Raw genomic sequence first — 14,625 nt, 5'->3', positions numbered from 1 at the left:
TTTAGCACACAGACCTTGCCCATTCTCAGTTTCATGTCATCGTTCATATTTTTTAATTCACTGGAATTCCCTGCCCACAAATCTCCACATATTGAAATTATAACCATCCTTCAAGGCCCAATTCAAATCTTTCACAGATGTGAGCTCTCCCTCCTTTAAATCTCAGAAAAACTCTTTTATGTTTCTTATTTCATCTCACCCTATTTTTTTGGCAAAGACGATATAAAGCAAAGACTATATCTTGATTATATCTCTATGCCTTATATGTAGCCCTAATGAGCAAGCTGTTCATTGTAGGATTTCAATACATATTCTTATGAAGTCTTTTCCCACCAAGGCTTATATAAATAGCACAAACTTGATTAACCAAATGCATATTTAAATGAAAGTGAGGTAGATTGTAAATGAGAAACTATGCTATTTAGATCAACTCTCCACTGAAAACAATGAAAAGTGCTGGATAAAATATTTCTTTTTAAAAATTGCCTTAAAAATATTGAAAGCCTGATAAGATAGTGGGAACTGCTAGGGCAAATATTTTTGGGAAATGGGCATCTGAACACAGAGAGGAAAGCTGAATACCAAATCAATATAACCACTCTTTGCCTGAGGGCATTTGTTTGTACTATACATTTGAACTTTGGTCAATTGACTTCACAGAATAATGGAAAAGGTACTGCCTGAGGTCCTATGAAAGAATAAAGGAGACCCAATATTAAACTTGTTCTCTTTCTCCAACTCAAGGGATTATAAAGAAAACTGTCATTGCAGATGAGCAATGTGAGAGAAGAAAAAAAGAAAAGGAACACTGAAGAACAATTCTGTCCCTGAGAAGTTGTAGCACAACTATAGCTCACCTATAATGTATACACAATCTGAGAGTTTGAAACTGTTAATTTAGATTCAGCTAATCAGTCACCAAGAGTGTCCCAGACTATGAGAAAAATGCAAAATATTCTGGAATAGGACATGTTTTTATCCCAAGACTAAATGATTAGCACATAGTCAAAAATAACCAGACACACAAGGAAACCAAGCAACAGAGTGAGAAGCAGCAGAAACATGTAGACTTCAGATGTTATGTCATTAGACACAATATAAAACAACCAAAAACTTCTAATTTTAACAAAATAAAAAGGACTTTGGAAAATATCTGCAGAAGACAACTCTTGCAAATGACATAGCAGATTAAAAAAAAAAAAAAAACCTCTAGAAATGAAAATCACAATTGAAATATAGATGTTTATCTCAAAGAGAGATTGAATTAAGAATTAGAAGATAAATCAAGAGAAATGATTTGGAATACAGTTGAGAAAGACAAAAAGATTTTTAAAAGAATGTAAAATGTGGAGAATCAAGTAAGAAGACAATGTAGGTTTAACTAGAGGCTCAGAGAAAATATAAAAGTGTCATTTGAAAAGCCAACAGCAAAATAGTAAGATAATAATACGATAATTTTCTAAAATATATTAGTGACAGTCATAAACAATTTCAAGAGGCCCAACATTACAGGCAGGAAGAATAAAACTGTGGATACACATCTATCTATATGTGCGTGTATGTGTGTGTGTGTGTGTGTGTGTGTGTGTGTGTGTGTGTATTATATTGAGCTTAGAAAAAAGAAAAAAAGAAAGAATTAAAATATCAGACAACAATAGCACATGTGCTGAGAAGGGGATATATGGATTAAAAATATTCTAAGGTAATATTTTGGAAGAGGGTAAAGAATTTGATTAGCTTTAGGCTTTGATAAGTTTTTAGGTTTTTTTTTAATATTTTATTTATTTATTCATGAGAGACACAGAGAGAGAGAGAGAGGCAGAGACACAGGCAGAGGGAGAAGCAGGCTCCATGCAGGGAGCCCGATGTGGGACTCGATCCCGGGACCCCAGGATCACGCCCTGGGCTGAAGGTGGCGCTAAACCTGCTGAGCCATCAGGGCTGCCCCAAGTTTTTAGGTTTTGATAAGCTTTGATCAGTGCTGCAATTCTAAGCAAGCCACTAACAAAATGGAAACAAAGTGTATCACTTAAACCAGTGTAAAAAAAAATATGGAAGAAAAAAAATGAAAAGAAACAGCATGACATATTTAAAGAAAGAAGCAAGAAACAAAAGAAGCACATACTGTGATTCCATTTATATGAATTCAAAATCAGACAAAGTAAACTACATTTCTTAAGGGCTACAGATACAGGTGGGGAAACAATGAAAAGTTATAAAACAATGAATAAAATGCAGTTTAACTCTGTGGCAAGGGAAGAAGCTGGAGGATTTAGTGACAAATGGCAGGAGATGAAGCTTCTAGAGGGCTGACAGGATCTTGATTTGATGGTGTTACGTAGGAGTTTGATTCATAACTTTTAAAATATACATATCTATTATACATATTACTAAAAATGGCTTTTGCACTATTTCCAAAGACAATATTTTAAACATTTAAAGTAAATTACAAATCAGAATATGTAAAAAACTATGAGACTATGAGCATCATTCTTTCCTTCATAATCCAGGAAACCTGGTTGTAGTGATACCGGTGGTTTTCGAATGCTCCTTTACACAGAAGGGCCAGCCAGTCTTGGCTGAAAGACTGAAAAGACTTTCTCTGGTCCAAGGCAAAGTGAACAAAAAAAAAAAAAAAAGAGACAATGCATATAGACATAGAAGGGGGATAGTTTCCCATTTCGGTGAAGACGACTGTATTGGATTCTGAGGCCTTATCCTACCTAGATTTGACATCGGGATATATTATGATCCCCTTCCTGTCAGAAAGTGGCCGTGGTAGTAAGAGGTAGGTTACTCTCAAATGTCCTTACTAAAAACAAACAAAGAAAACAGAATGAGTCAGTCCTCTTTTTCCTTGACTAGGTCACTCAGGACCCAAAGCCTGTGAATCTCTAATTCATACAAACCAGTGAAATGATTCTGTGTCTATTCCCCAGAGGAGGTTGCTTTTGATAGGAATCTGACTTGGCTGCCCATGGGTAGAGTTTCAGGGAGAAAGACAGTCAAACATGGAAGGTGCAATCAGGTACCTTTTGTGACATGAAGTATTAAATGTGAAAGTCACAGGTAAGAGCCAGTGGAGGAAGAAGAGGGCCCCAGGAGAATGTATCCGCTCCTGCAAGAGCTTATATCTAGAGCCCCAGAGGGAGCGATAGCTTCGCTTTCAGAATTATTCAGTCCTTAGACACAACATTTATGCTGCCTCTGGGCACAGAGTTCTCTCTTTGGAGCCCCCCCTTGCTGGTGTTCCTTGAGGTAATGTATTTCCTCTTCTATACATTTCTGTATCAATTCAAGTACAAAACTAATATGCTGTAAAAATAGGTTATAATTAAATACGCCCTGTACTACACACCATAGGATATATTTATGTATTTTAATGGCACACATTAGAGTGGACTGTAATAATTTGCGGCTACTATTTATTCTTTTTCTTAGTAACTGGGCCCACGATTGATTCTCTTGGCAGATAGCCCTGCGCCCATTTTACAGATGAGTATTCTGAAGCTCAAAGAAGTTGAATGACTGTGTCAGCTCCTCAGCAGCAAAACTGGAATGAAGTCCCCTGTGGTTGAACTTCAAAGCCCTGCTCCTAGCTGCTTGGTTGCTTTGTCTCACCACGACATTAACATTCAAAGATCATTCCTATAAAGATTAAAATGCCATTGATTCTTCAAACCACATTCTGTGCCACTCAGTCAGCTTCTACTGACCCCTTGGAGGAAAGGACAGACTTCTTCCCAGAAGCCCCATGAACAATACCAGGACATGTGTACGGGGGTGCAAGGGAAATACAGAAACTTGAGCATAAATCTCTTTCAAAATAAAACCACAGCATCTTTAATCAAGGCCTGGCAATCATCGTATCGTTTCTCGGAGACTGGAATTGGTAAATGTGGGCTATCCCACTAGGCCTTTAATACTTGGTTAGAAATGTATCCAAGAAGTTGACTAGCACGACAATTCATGCAGTACAAACATGAATCTGTAATTCTCTTCCCCATTACCACAAAACACAGTTAGTTCCTGCCCTGAATTCACTTTGAAGATGAGTGCCTGGGAGAAACCATAAGAGCATTGAAAACGGGGCCAGAAGTAATAAATAGGGCCTGCCAGAAAACGTTAACGAATTTTCTTCTAAAAGTAAAATCTATTGTCAATTTACAACTCTGAAGGTCGGACTGGAGGCAGGCAATTAGTGAGCTAACTTGAAAGGTCTGCCTACAGTGTTAAAAAAAAAAAAAAAAAAAGAAAAGAGTTTGCTTTCACCTGTATAAAATTAAGCGGCTGATAATTGTATCTCCTGGTACTGGGAAGAAGAGATTAATTTAAATAATAAAATAAAAATGAAGCAAAAGGCTGGAATTTGGAATCTAATCTCTCCCAGTATCCCAGAACGTTCACAGAAGCGCTGCTCCAGTGGAATTCTACTCACCCAGCAGGACGAGGATCATCTTCTCAGCAGCCCAACTTGCCAGGCAAGCCACTTGCCTCCCTTCCCCGACTTCCCCCCTTTAGAACTCATTCAAAGGGAAGACAAAGGACCTATGAGTGGATGGGAGTTGTTTTGTGCCTGGCCCTCAGGGGTACTTTATTTTTCTTAAAAAGATTATCTCCACCTTACTGTAGCCCCCAAATAAAAACAAAACAAAAGCCTAGAACAAATTTCTGAGGCAGTTTAAATTAAAAATACAAAGGATTGAGATGTATTTTTAATTTATTTATAATTAGTTTACAGATTGGACCGCACCGAGACTCCAAAATCAGCAAGCCACTTGGGGATAAAGACGATTGCAATTATCAGGGACAAGCCAAATGCTACCTTTTGTTCTTCTATTTAAAAACAAACAAACAAACATCTCCTAGCAAACGATTTTCTATTTCCTATTTAAAGAGGATTACATAGCAAACACGACTAGTGGCTGGAAAGCAAAGAACTTTCCATCGTTTTATTACCTGCCAAACACAAATTAGTTCATTGTGGTTAACCGCTGCCAGGCTACCCCTTTCCCTGCCGCCCATCAGGCCGATGGCAGGTGGGTTCCTGCCCGGCCTCCTTCTCAATCAGGAGGGTGTCAGGGTGCTCCCCACCGGCTCCTACATGGCCTGGGTCTGGGCCTTGGGCAGCAAGGTTTGGAGCTTGAATTGCCCCCATAACTAGCTGGGGATTGCTCTTTCTTACTGTCACTGTCAAATCTCTGGGGGCAACCGCGAGGCCCTCCAGGTACCATAAAGAAACCTTACAAATTTCGCTTTATCTAATAACTACAGGATACCAAAATCCCATTAGCTCCATTAGATGGATTCAGGAATATTCAGAAAGGTTAGCTGGATAGAGTGAATGGCGCAGTCGGACCAAGATAAAAAATCACTTTGTTAACTTAGAGTGTTTCCTCATTGGTAACACCCTATATTAAGGTGCCATTTGTAAACAGTTTATTATTATTTATTAATGTATGAAGCACTTTATAGCATGCTAGATAACAACTTAAATTCATGTATTAAAGATGCACATACATGGTTTAATAGGATTTACGTCTTATAATATTCTTTAAAACAGCTTCCCATAGTCTCATCCGTTAAGCATTTATTACTAATGCATTTTATAACATACTTTATAATACATTATTTGAGCAAGTAGCTGCATTTAGCGATCATTTCATAAATAAGAATAAAGCATTTATAAATGGCACCTTAATTTAAAGTGTTACCTTCGCATTACTAGATAGCTGCTCACCATTCATCTCATTTTGTGATTATTCTCCAAATGCACCACTTAATAAAACAGACACTAAGTTCTATTTTCCCTTCATCTGATTAAAAGTTTATTGAGTCATTTCCTCCATCTGCATTCAGTCGTTGGTAGCTTGGAGGCTTCAGTGTGATTTCTGATGAAACCAAACTTTTAATTCAATAATATTTCTGTGAAGATGATAATAGTAGAAACAGAACTACCTACCACGTTAGAGAGAGCCTGCTGCTTAGATTCTTTGTAAAATTCAATTTTTCGACTAGAAAGAACAATCCAGGAAGTAGACCAGTTTTTCCTTAGGAAAAGAAAAAAGAGAGAGAGAAAAAAAAAAGCATTATCACTTGGAGAAATCATTCATAGATATTGTATAGGCAACATTTGGATGAGTGGAGACTGTATTTTTAACTAGTCTTCATAAAAGTCTTTTCTTTATTAAAATCTATAGGTGGTAGGGAATTTGGGTAATAATAAAGACATTCTGTAATTTTTAAAAATCATGGCATTTATAGTAAACATTTCTCATTTGGAGAGCCTCACAAAATCTTTTTCAAGTACTAAAACTCCAATTCTTGTGTATTCATGGCCCCTACTCCACAGTCTGTTTTCACAGCAAGCCAAAATTAGTGAAGTAAAAACAGAAATCAGAACCCCTCCCTTCATTGTTACTTCTCTGCATTGTTTCAGTATATTTCAGAATTGGAAAAAATAACCAGATAATGTGTCATTGCCTAGTTCAAAAAAAAATTCTTTTTTTCAGGGAGAGAGAGAGCAGAGGGAGAGGGAGAGAGAGAATCTTAAGCAGTTTCCACACCCAGCATGGAGCCCTACATGGGCTCAATCTCATGACCCTAAAACATGATCTGAGCCGAATTCAAGAGTTGGCAGTTAACCGATTATGCATCCAGGCAGTCCCAAAATATTTTTTAATGTTGAATTTCAGTAGAAATCAGAAATGCAAATTTAAAAAGTAAAATGATTTTTCCCTCTTTTGCCTATCAAATTGGCAAGAATTAGAAGGAATAATACCGAGGGTTACTGAAAGGGTGGAGAAGTGGATTCTCACATACAATTTTGGTGGGAGAGTACATGAGCACATCTTTATGGAGTGAATTTGGCAGCATGTTGGTTTTTTTTTTTTTTTTTTTACATCTTTTAAAATGTGTTCCTATTTGACTAAACAAGTCCATTTCTATGAGTTTAAGTTTATCCTAAAGCAGTGATCTCATAAGTTGTTAACACTGTGTGCACAATAATGAAGTGCACCATTATTTCTTGTGCACCTAAAATATATTTTAAAAGATTAGTTGTATAAATTCCATGCAATAAACTCCTCTAACGAAATAATAAAATCTATGTTATAAAAGAATACTGATATGGGAAGGTTTTAAGAAAGACCACAATACAATATGTAGTTTATAACATCCTACTGTGCATTTATCTGAGACTGTACTCCCCACTCTGAGCCCCTTCTGATGATTAATTCTCATTCACCAGAAGTCAAATATTTGTCCTAAACGGCCATCTGTGACTTCCTCGCACAGCACTTATGATAGGTTCAAAAATAATTTTTGTATATCTCACCTCTCTCTCCATCTTAAAATAAATCCTCAAAATGGTAAAAACCATTTCATGCTTGTAGAAGCATCCTGAAGTGCTTAGCACAGTGCCTTGAACAGAGGAGCACTGCATATGTATTCCCTGAGTCAGTGACTGAACTGACTCAGCATGGGGGAAGAAAGCTGGGTGTAACAATAGTTAAATCAGGTGATAAAATCACAACTTTCGATTCTCCTTTGAATTTCTTGGTGTTTATCAAATTTCCTGCATTGAACCTGTATTACTTCAGCAACTGTATGTGTATCTTTGTGTCGTGAAGAGTGTCCTTTTGTAGATGATAAAACAGTATTAAGGAGATTAATATATTTAAGTTTCTAACCATTATATCATACTGCTGCAGGTGGCTTTGGTTTAACACTTCAAAATAATGGAATTCATTTTATAAAATTGGTAGAGGGGCACCTGGGTGGTTGAGTGTCTGCCTTTGGCTCATGTCGTGATCCCAGAGTCTTGGGATCAAGTCCCTTATCAGGCTCCCTGCAGGGAGCCTGCTTCTCCCTCTGCCTGTGTTTCTGCTTTCTGTGTCTCTCATGAATAAATTAATATATTTTTTTTTAATGGTAGGAAAAAAGTTTACAGACTTTATTCAGGTCAATAGAAACCTACACAAAAACATGTTAAAAATGGTCATTAAAGATCTCTGTGTAGCTTATTTCCACTTGCTTCTTAGAATTTAGGAGTTTGATTGAAAGGACAGTTTTGATTCAGTAAAGTCAATATTTACAACAAGATTGGATTGCTCTTCAATGCCTGAAGCTTTCTTAACCAGGCATCATTGTGTTAAAAACAACAACAACAACAACAACATGATAAACAGAAACAAAACAAACAATATGTATATTCCAACATGCAAATATGAACATTATGTTCTGGGACCTACTTGTCTTCAAATGAAGTCACTTTTTCTATCAAATAGTGAAAAAGGTGGAAATACAACAACAGCAGCAGCAGCAGCAGCAGCAGCAGCACAGAAAGCCACAGAGACCTTTTCCCTCCTTTCCCCTAAGGCCCACTTCTCTTTTGAGGTACCAGGAGCAGCAAAATGAATTGAGACGCCCATAGCCTTGTCTCTATGCAGGTCATAGTATTAGCTGACCCCAGAGACAGAAAAGAAAAACATTGAAAGGACTGCTGGTCTATACTGGGCATCGTTTATCTCCACCCTTTATTTTGACAGTATTTGATCAGGGAATATGGAACACCCTCGGACTGATGGAACCCATATTTAACCTGCCTGTTACATTTCCCACTATATTTTTCATCTCCTGGCAGGGAGATACTATACCTTATTTGCTTCCAGTCTATAGCAAGCCCTGGATAAATGGTTCTGATTTGAATCTGTTTCAGATGTTGATCGTTTACAGAACGTGTTGGCATTACTCTTCCCTTCCCTAAACTTGGAACTGGAACTGGTTAGAAATGAACTTGCATGAAATTCAATTATCTCATGGTTCTTTGTTAGAACTTTGAACCACTATGAAATGCTCCCCCGTAGGTGAATGTGACGAACAAGTCAAAGAGGGTTAAGAACTGCGGGTCTCAGAACCTTCGTAATAGGAATCACCCTGACAGTTTACATACAATGCTATTTCATTTTGATCTCATAAATTACAACATCTCTATGGTGTTAGAATAAAAGTGAAGATTTTCCCAACTTGCTTAAAATAATTTGACTTCAAAAGGAAGAGGAAAAACTGTTGTCGACATTTTAGACGCCCTAATTTCATTTTTCCCACTGTCTCTTTAAAAATGAAAATTAACACATATTATTTTGAGTACCTGCTACAGTTTGATTGCCTAGAAGCCTAGCTTCACACAAAAAAAGGAAGATACCAATAATGCCCATTTACTAATACAGAAAATGAAGTTCACAGAGTTTAGGTAACTTAAGGCCAGTTAGATTTAGAGTCAAACACAGTTTCTCTGACTCTGAAGCCTATAGTCTGTTCACTAATTTATGCTGACTTTTTTTTATAGGATTAAGCAGTACTATCTTGGCTAAGGAGATTGTCGATGTCAGATTTCACTATGGTTTTGGTTGAAATGCTCACGTTATAAAAGCCCATATGCACAGCCTGTAACAAGGTAGAAGCCAAGGAGGCTCCCTTAGAAACTATTTTACCCGATGCTAATTGAAAGGACAGAGCAAAGGCCCACCACTTCCAAACTCTCCACTTCCCTTGGAAGTTGCACTGATTTAAAGGAGTCCCACAAAGGACCATTCAGCTTCTCAGAAGAAGCTGGAATCTGGGGTGTGCTCCTAATGATGGCCCCTCTGTCTCTCTTCTGCTGGGAAATTACTCTGGTCTGTGATGAGCAGACTCATCTGCAGTCAGTGAAGATCATACAACCAGGAATTGAGTCAAAAGCCTCTAGTCTAGGAGTGGCTGAGAATTCACTTAATGGAAACAACTTTTAACCTATGACTTAAGTCAGAGCCTGACTCTGTGAATGAGATATTCTGGGCACGTGACCATTTTCCCTACAATATCTGTCTGGTTCATTCCCCATCTGATGGGTTTCTGTTGGGCTGTCTGTAGTTCTCAGGATACCAGTGGGACAGTTTTCTCACCTCTCTAATCTAACATGGGAGCCACTTGGAGGGCATTGTCAGCTCTGGAGAGAGTTGTAGAAAGGATCAATTGGCAAGGTTTTGCCCTGACTTTAACCTTTAAGGCTTTCTCTATGCAACTGAATCCTTATAGGTGACTATTGTCTGGTATATTGAGAGACAACTCAGGAAATGAGCTGCTCCTACAAACTTTAAGGGCTTAGCCCAGAACAGGTGGGTCTTGCAGTTTCTGATGAGATATTTATTTATTTATTTATTTATTTATTTATTTATTTATTTATTTTTAAAGATTTTATTTATTTATTCATGAGAGACACAGAGAGGGAGAGAGGCAGAGACACAGGCAGAGGGAGAAGCAGGCTCCATGCAGGGAGCCCGATGTAGGACTTGATCCCAGGACCCCGGGATCATGCCCTGGGCCGAAGGCGGATGCTCAACTGCGTCCCCTGATGAGACTTTTAAAATAGACCTTTCAAGGATGAAGCAGTTTTCAGAATGGAGGGAAAGTCCTTCTACTCCCCTGACTCCTCCAAAGAGGTGGACATCATCTCTAACTTCTTTGAGCTTTTCCACTTCTGAGAATAGTATCTGACATTTAGTAGGGGCTCCTGGAAGGTTTTTGAGCAAAAAAAGCATACGGGTTCTCAGATTTCAGGTGGGCCATGCCTCTAGATTTTTCCTGTTCTGTGTTTGCTGTGATTCACTCACAAGCACTACAAAAGCACCAACCTCCTATATTTCCCTTCTCTGTTCCTTGGTTCTCTGGTGTTTTGATATGTTATCCCTGGCATTAACAACAACAACAACAAAACTATCTAATGCTTCTGGTTGAGCATATTTTCTTCCAATTTATAATTCTGCTGTTGATACCTGAGCCTTCTCCAGAGCTCTTTCTGACCTCTCAGACATATGTCAATAAGATGAGCTATTCTGCATGCATTGGTCCCTACTCTGTGCAAGGTATCACACCTGGTATTTTGTATATGTCGAGTAATTAAAAGGAAAGTTAGGGGTGCCTGGGTGGCTTGGTTGGTTAAGCATCTGCCTTCAGCTCAGATCATGATCCTAGGGTCCTGGGATTGAGCCTGCTTCTCCCTCTCCCTCTGCCCGCTGCTCCCCCAGCTTGTGCATTCTCTCTCTGCCAAATAAATACATAAATAAAATCTTTAAAAAACAAAAACAGAAAACAAAAGTGCAGAGCCAGAAACCAGTATCTATTGAGCATCTACCACACAAGTCACAATTCCAAGGACTGAATATATAAAGGCAAATAAGAGAGACCTCAGGGAGTTTCCCTTCAACTAGGTGGATCCAGGCAATAAACATGGAAACACAAGGCACTGGGAGTGGGTCGTACCTCATATTACAGATGAGGAAACCAACACTCAGGGAGTCCACATCCTACCCAAGAGCACAGAACTTGTAGATAGGGATTCAAGCCAAGTCTCCCAGACCATGAGGACCATATTCACTCTGCTGTATCCGTTGTCCCCAGAGCAAGTGGCAAGCAGCTCTCCCTTAGGATCTTGAGCACATCTATGCAGAGCCTCACCATAGGCTCTGAGAAAGGAAGATAAAAGAACTTCGGCCAAATAAGCACTTAAATGTCTTTCCCCTTGTAGCCAGGCCAAGAAGTGGCCTGGCTTGGGATGCTGCAGGCCGTTTCTTCCCGACTTTGCCATTTATCCATTGGTGGGGGCCAACTAATGCCTCACTATCTCATCGTCTAAACTGTAAGGACGTTCTTTCTATTTTTCCACACGGAAGGAAAGCAAACAAACTATTAGGCAGATTTAGGACTAGCTAAGGAGCTATTTAACCTCAGCAAGTCAGAGGTGTTGGGCATAGGAGGACAGGCTCATCACAAATTTATGGATAACAATCAGGTGAGGGTTGTATATCGAGACAAGTGATTCAATTCAGGAAACAGATTGTGGGCCAAGGAGTACAAGTATTTTTTTTAATTCTTGTTATGACAAAAAAATAGATCACACTGAAGGTGGGAAAAGGTGTTCACTATCATGGGGGGGGGGAGGACTAAATTTGAATGACAATTCTTTACACGTATGCAATTAGTGGGACTTCTCCTCCCAGGGAGACGCTTCACAAAACTTCCTTGAAGCAAACCCTCAGGGGTGAAGGTGGCAGGGGGGAAATAATCCCCCAAACCACCACAGGCCCTCCCTTTGGCAGAAAACTCTTTGCATTCTACAAAACGGACACCGGGTGGCAGCACATAATAACAGCAACTGTGTAGCTGCTGCTTGTGAAGACAGCTTGATGGAAAATAGTTCTTAAAATATTCATTACCCTTTTAAGAATTTGTCAGCTTGAGCTTGGGTGGAACACATTCATTTGTCTTATATCCTACCTCCACCTCTCCTAGGCCTCTGTGATGACGGGTGGCCAACCAAAAGTCAGAGGAAAATGCAAATGAGACACCTTCATAAACTGCAGACTCTCTTGGGACACCTGCCTTTGTTACCTGACTTGATCACCCTGGATTTGACATGATTCCCCACCGTGGTGGGAGTGACAGTGATTTACTCTAGTGTATCTGACTGATGGTCCATAAAATCCCTTGATCACTGTTAGGTGCTCTTACTCATTCTCAAACAGGTAGGTTAGGAAATTATTTCTTCTCCCTCATACTCCGAGCCTCTTGTAGTTAGCCACTGCTAAAAGTGGGCCACACACACACACACACACACACTAAAGCATAAATCCACACATCTCTGTCGGTATTGCAAGAAATGTAAAATCTTGATATGCTCAGAGAGTGATCAGATATTGGAAATTATAACAGAGCATATGATGGGAATCCTAAAACCAAAGCAAACGTTTACAACTTAACTTCTGTATTCTGTACTATTCAAATCTTCCCTCCAGTCCTCACCACCGAGCATAAAAAGAAGAGAAAGACAATTCAGCCTGGAACAATTGGTTGGGAATCCTGATCAGAAAGTGCTAAAGAAAAAAATAAGTTCACCTTAGCAGGGTACTTTGGCATCATGCTCTAAAGGAAGTCTGTTCTGAGAAACGACTATGAAAAAAAAGAAAGAGAGAGAGAGAGAGAAAAGAAAAGAAAAGAAAAGAAAAGAAAAGAAAAGAAAAGAAAGAAAACAAAAATAAAAGTCTCATAGTTCTGGTCTCTAGGAAGAAAATGGACACTAGTAGACACACACACTGTACAGCTTCACTCCTTTTCTTCCCATATCCCTCTTCTGCTCATCTTTTCACCCCCAAGTACATATTTCTATGCCCCCAAAGAGCAGAGCAGAGGGACCAGTTACATGTGATATGATGTGCAGAGCCACAGGTGAGAGGACGAAGGGCAGGCTTGAAGTGAAAGTGACAGGTGTAGATGGAGAGATAGTGTCCACAAGGTCCAGTCTTTTGTAAGTGGACGTATTGAAAATAGCTTTTCATTAGGGTCTCACAGAGCTTCAGTGAGGTCTGGGCTATTTCCTTTCGGGGATGGACGTCTCAGAACAAAGGCATTCCTAAACTTCATCAGAAAAGTAAAACATATTTTCGATGTGAACAGTTAAAAAATTAAAGTTGAGGCTGAATGTATTATGCTTTCAATCCTGTCTGTGTATCTCGTGATAATTTATAGAACACCATTTCAAGATAAGGCTAAATATATGGCCTTTTATGGATATAAGATATAACCAGTGAGTTCTCCTTCCTTTTTTACCTATTTTTGCTCAAATTCAGAGAAAGGTCAAACTATTCCTAGAAAGAAAGAACTATATAAAAGAAGAAAGCTAAACAAAAAGGAAAAGGAGAAAAAAATTAAAAAAAAAAAAGAAAGGAAAAGGAGGAGAAGGAAGGAAAATAAAAACACAATGCATGATGTGGATGAGCTCTCATGGATTTTTTAATAGAAAACTTTATAGAGAGTAATAAAATAATGTTTGCTAAGTGATAATTGAAGCCCTTGGTACTGTTAATGGTATGAAATCAAAGGATAGTTTTTGCTTCCGGTCTCTAAGGAACTTCTAGCAAGAGAGTAAAAACTAACCTATTTCAGGGCTAAAATCTGATACAAAATACATATACAATAAGGTTTGAGAGAAAGGAGAGGTTAAGACAAGGGATCAATTCTCTCCATTTGTAAAATTGAAAGTAAAATAATAATATAGCCTATGTTAGAATATCATTTCGGTATTACTGGTGAAGCATTTAGCTAAGTACTTGAGGAGTAAGCATTTAGCAATACTGCTTATTAACTCATTAAAATGTATAACAGATATAAAGTGCCTTGATAAGTGGGCAAAAAGCAATCAAAAGACATTTATATTAGAAATACAAACTATAGCAACTATGATATATTATTTAACAGTTACTAAATTTTGAATGGGATGAAAAGGTTATTATTAAACTGACCATTTTGTTGCTAGCTACCAAAACATGCCTCCTCCTTGGACAAGCAATATGGTAATACATAACATTAAAAAAAATGGCTATGTGATTTAATCAAGTATTCCAGGCTTAGCATTTATCTTCAAAAATAAAAGACACATTAACAAGCATAGGACTTTTGCTGTAATTACAACTGTTTTAGTATAAGACTGGAATCAGCTTAAAATTCAAACAAGAGAGGAGTGTAGGAATGATTTGATATATTACAGTGCCATCAACCTGGTGGGATATTATATGTTATCAAACATGGTGA

General features: G+C 38.4%; 1 protein-coding gene across 3 annotated transcripts in view; it reads right to left on the bottom strand.

Annotated features, from left to right (window-relative positions):
- Positions 1 to 14,625, bottom strand: part of ARHGAP15 (Rho GTPase activating protein 15) — a 608,201-nt gene that overhangs the window by 494,666 nt on the left and 98,910 nt on the right. For all 3 annotated transcript variants that reach the window (XM_077861593.1, XM_077861594.1, XM_077861595.1), the window contains one exon: positions 5,963 to 6,050. In XM_077861593.1, the coding sequence (XP_077717719.1) occupies positions 5,963 to 6,050 (88 nt within the window). The remainder of the gene's footprint in view (positions 1 to 5,962; positions 6,051 to 14,625) is intronic.

The sequence above is a fragment of the Canis aureus genome, chromosome 20 (genome assembly GCF_053574225.1).
Source record: "Canis aureus isolate CA01 chromosome 20, VMU_Caureus_v.1.0, whole genome shotgun sequence".
Classification (NCBI taxonomy): Eukaryota; Metazoa; Chordata; class Mammalia; order Carnivora; family Canidae; genus Canis; species Canis aureus.
The sequence above is the reverse complement of the archived record's forward strand: the minus strand, read 5'-3'. Positions and strand labels throughout refer to the sequence as shown.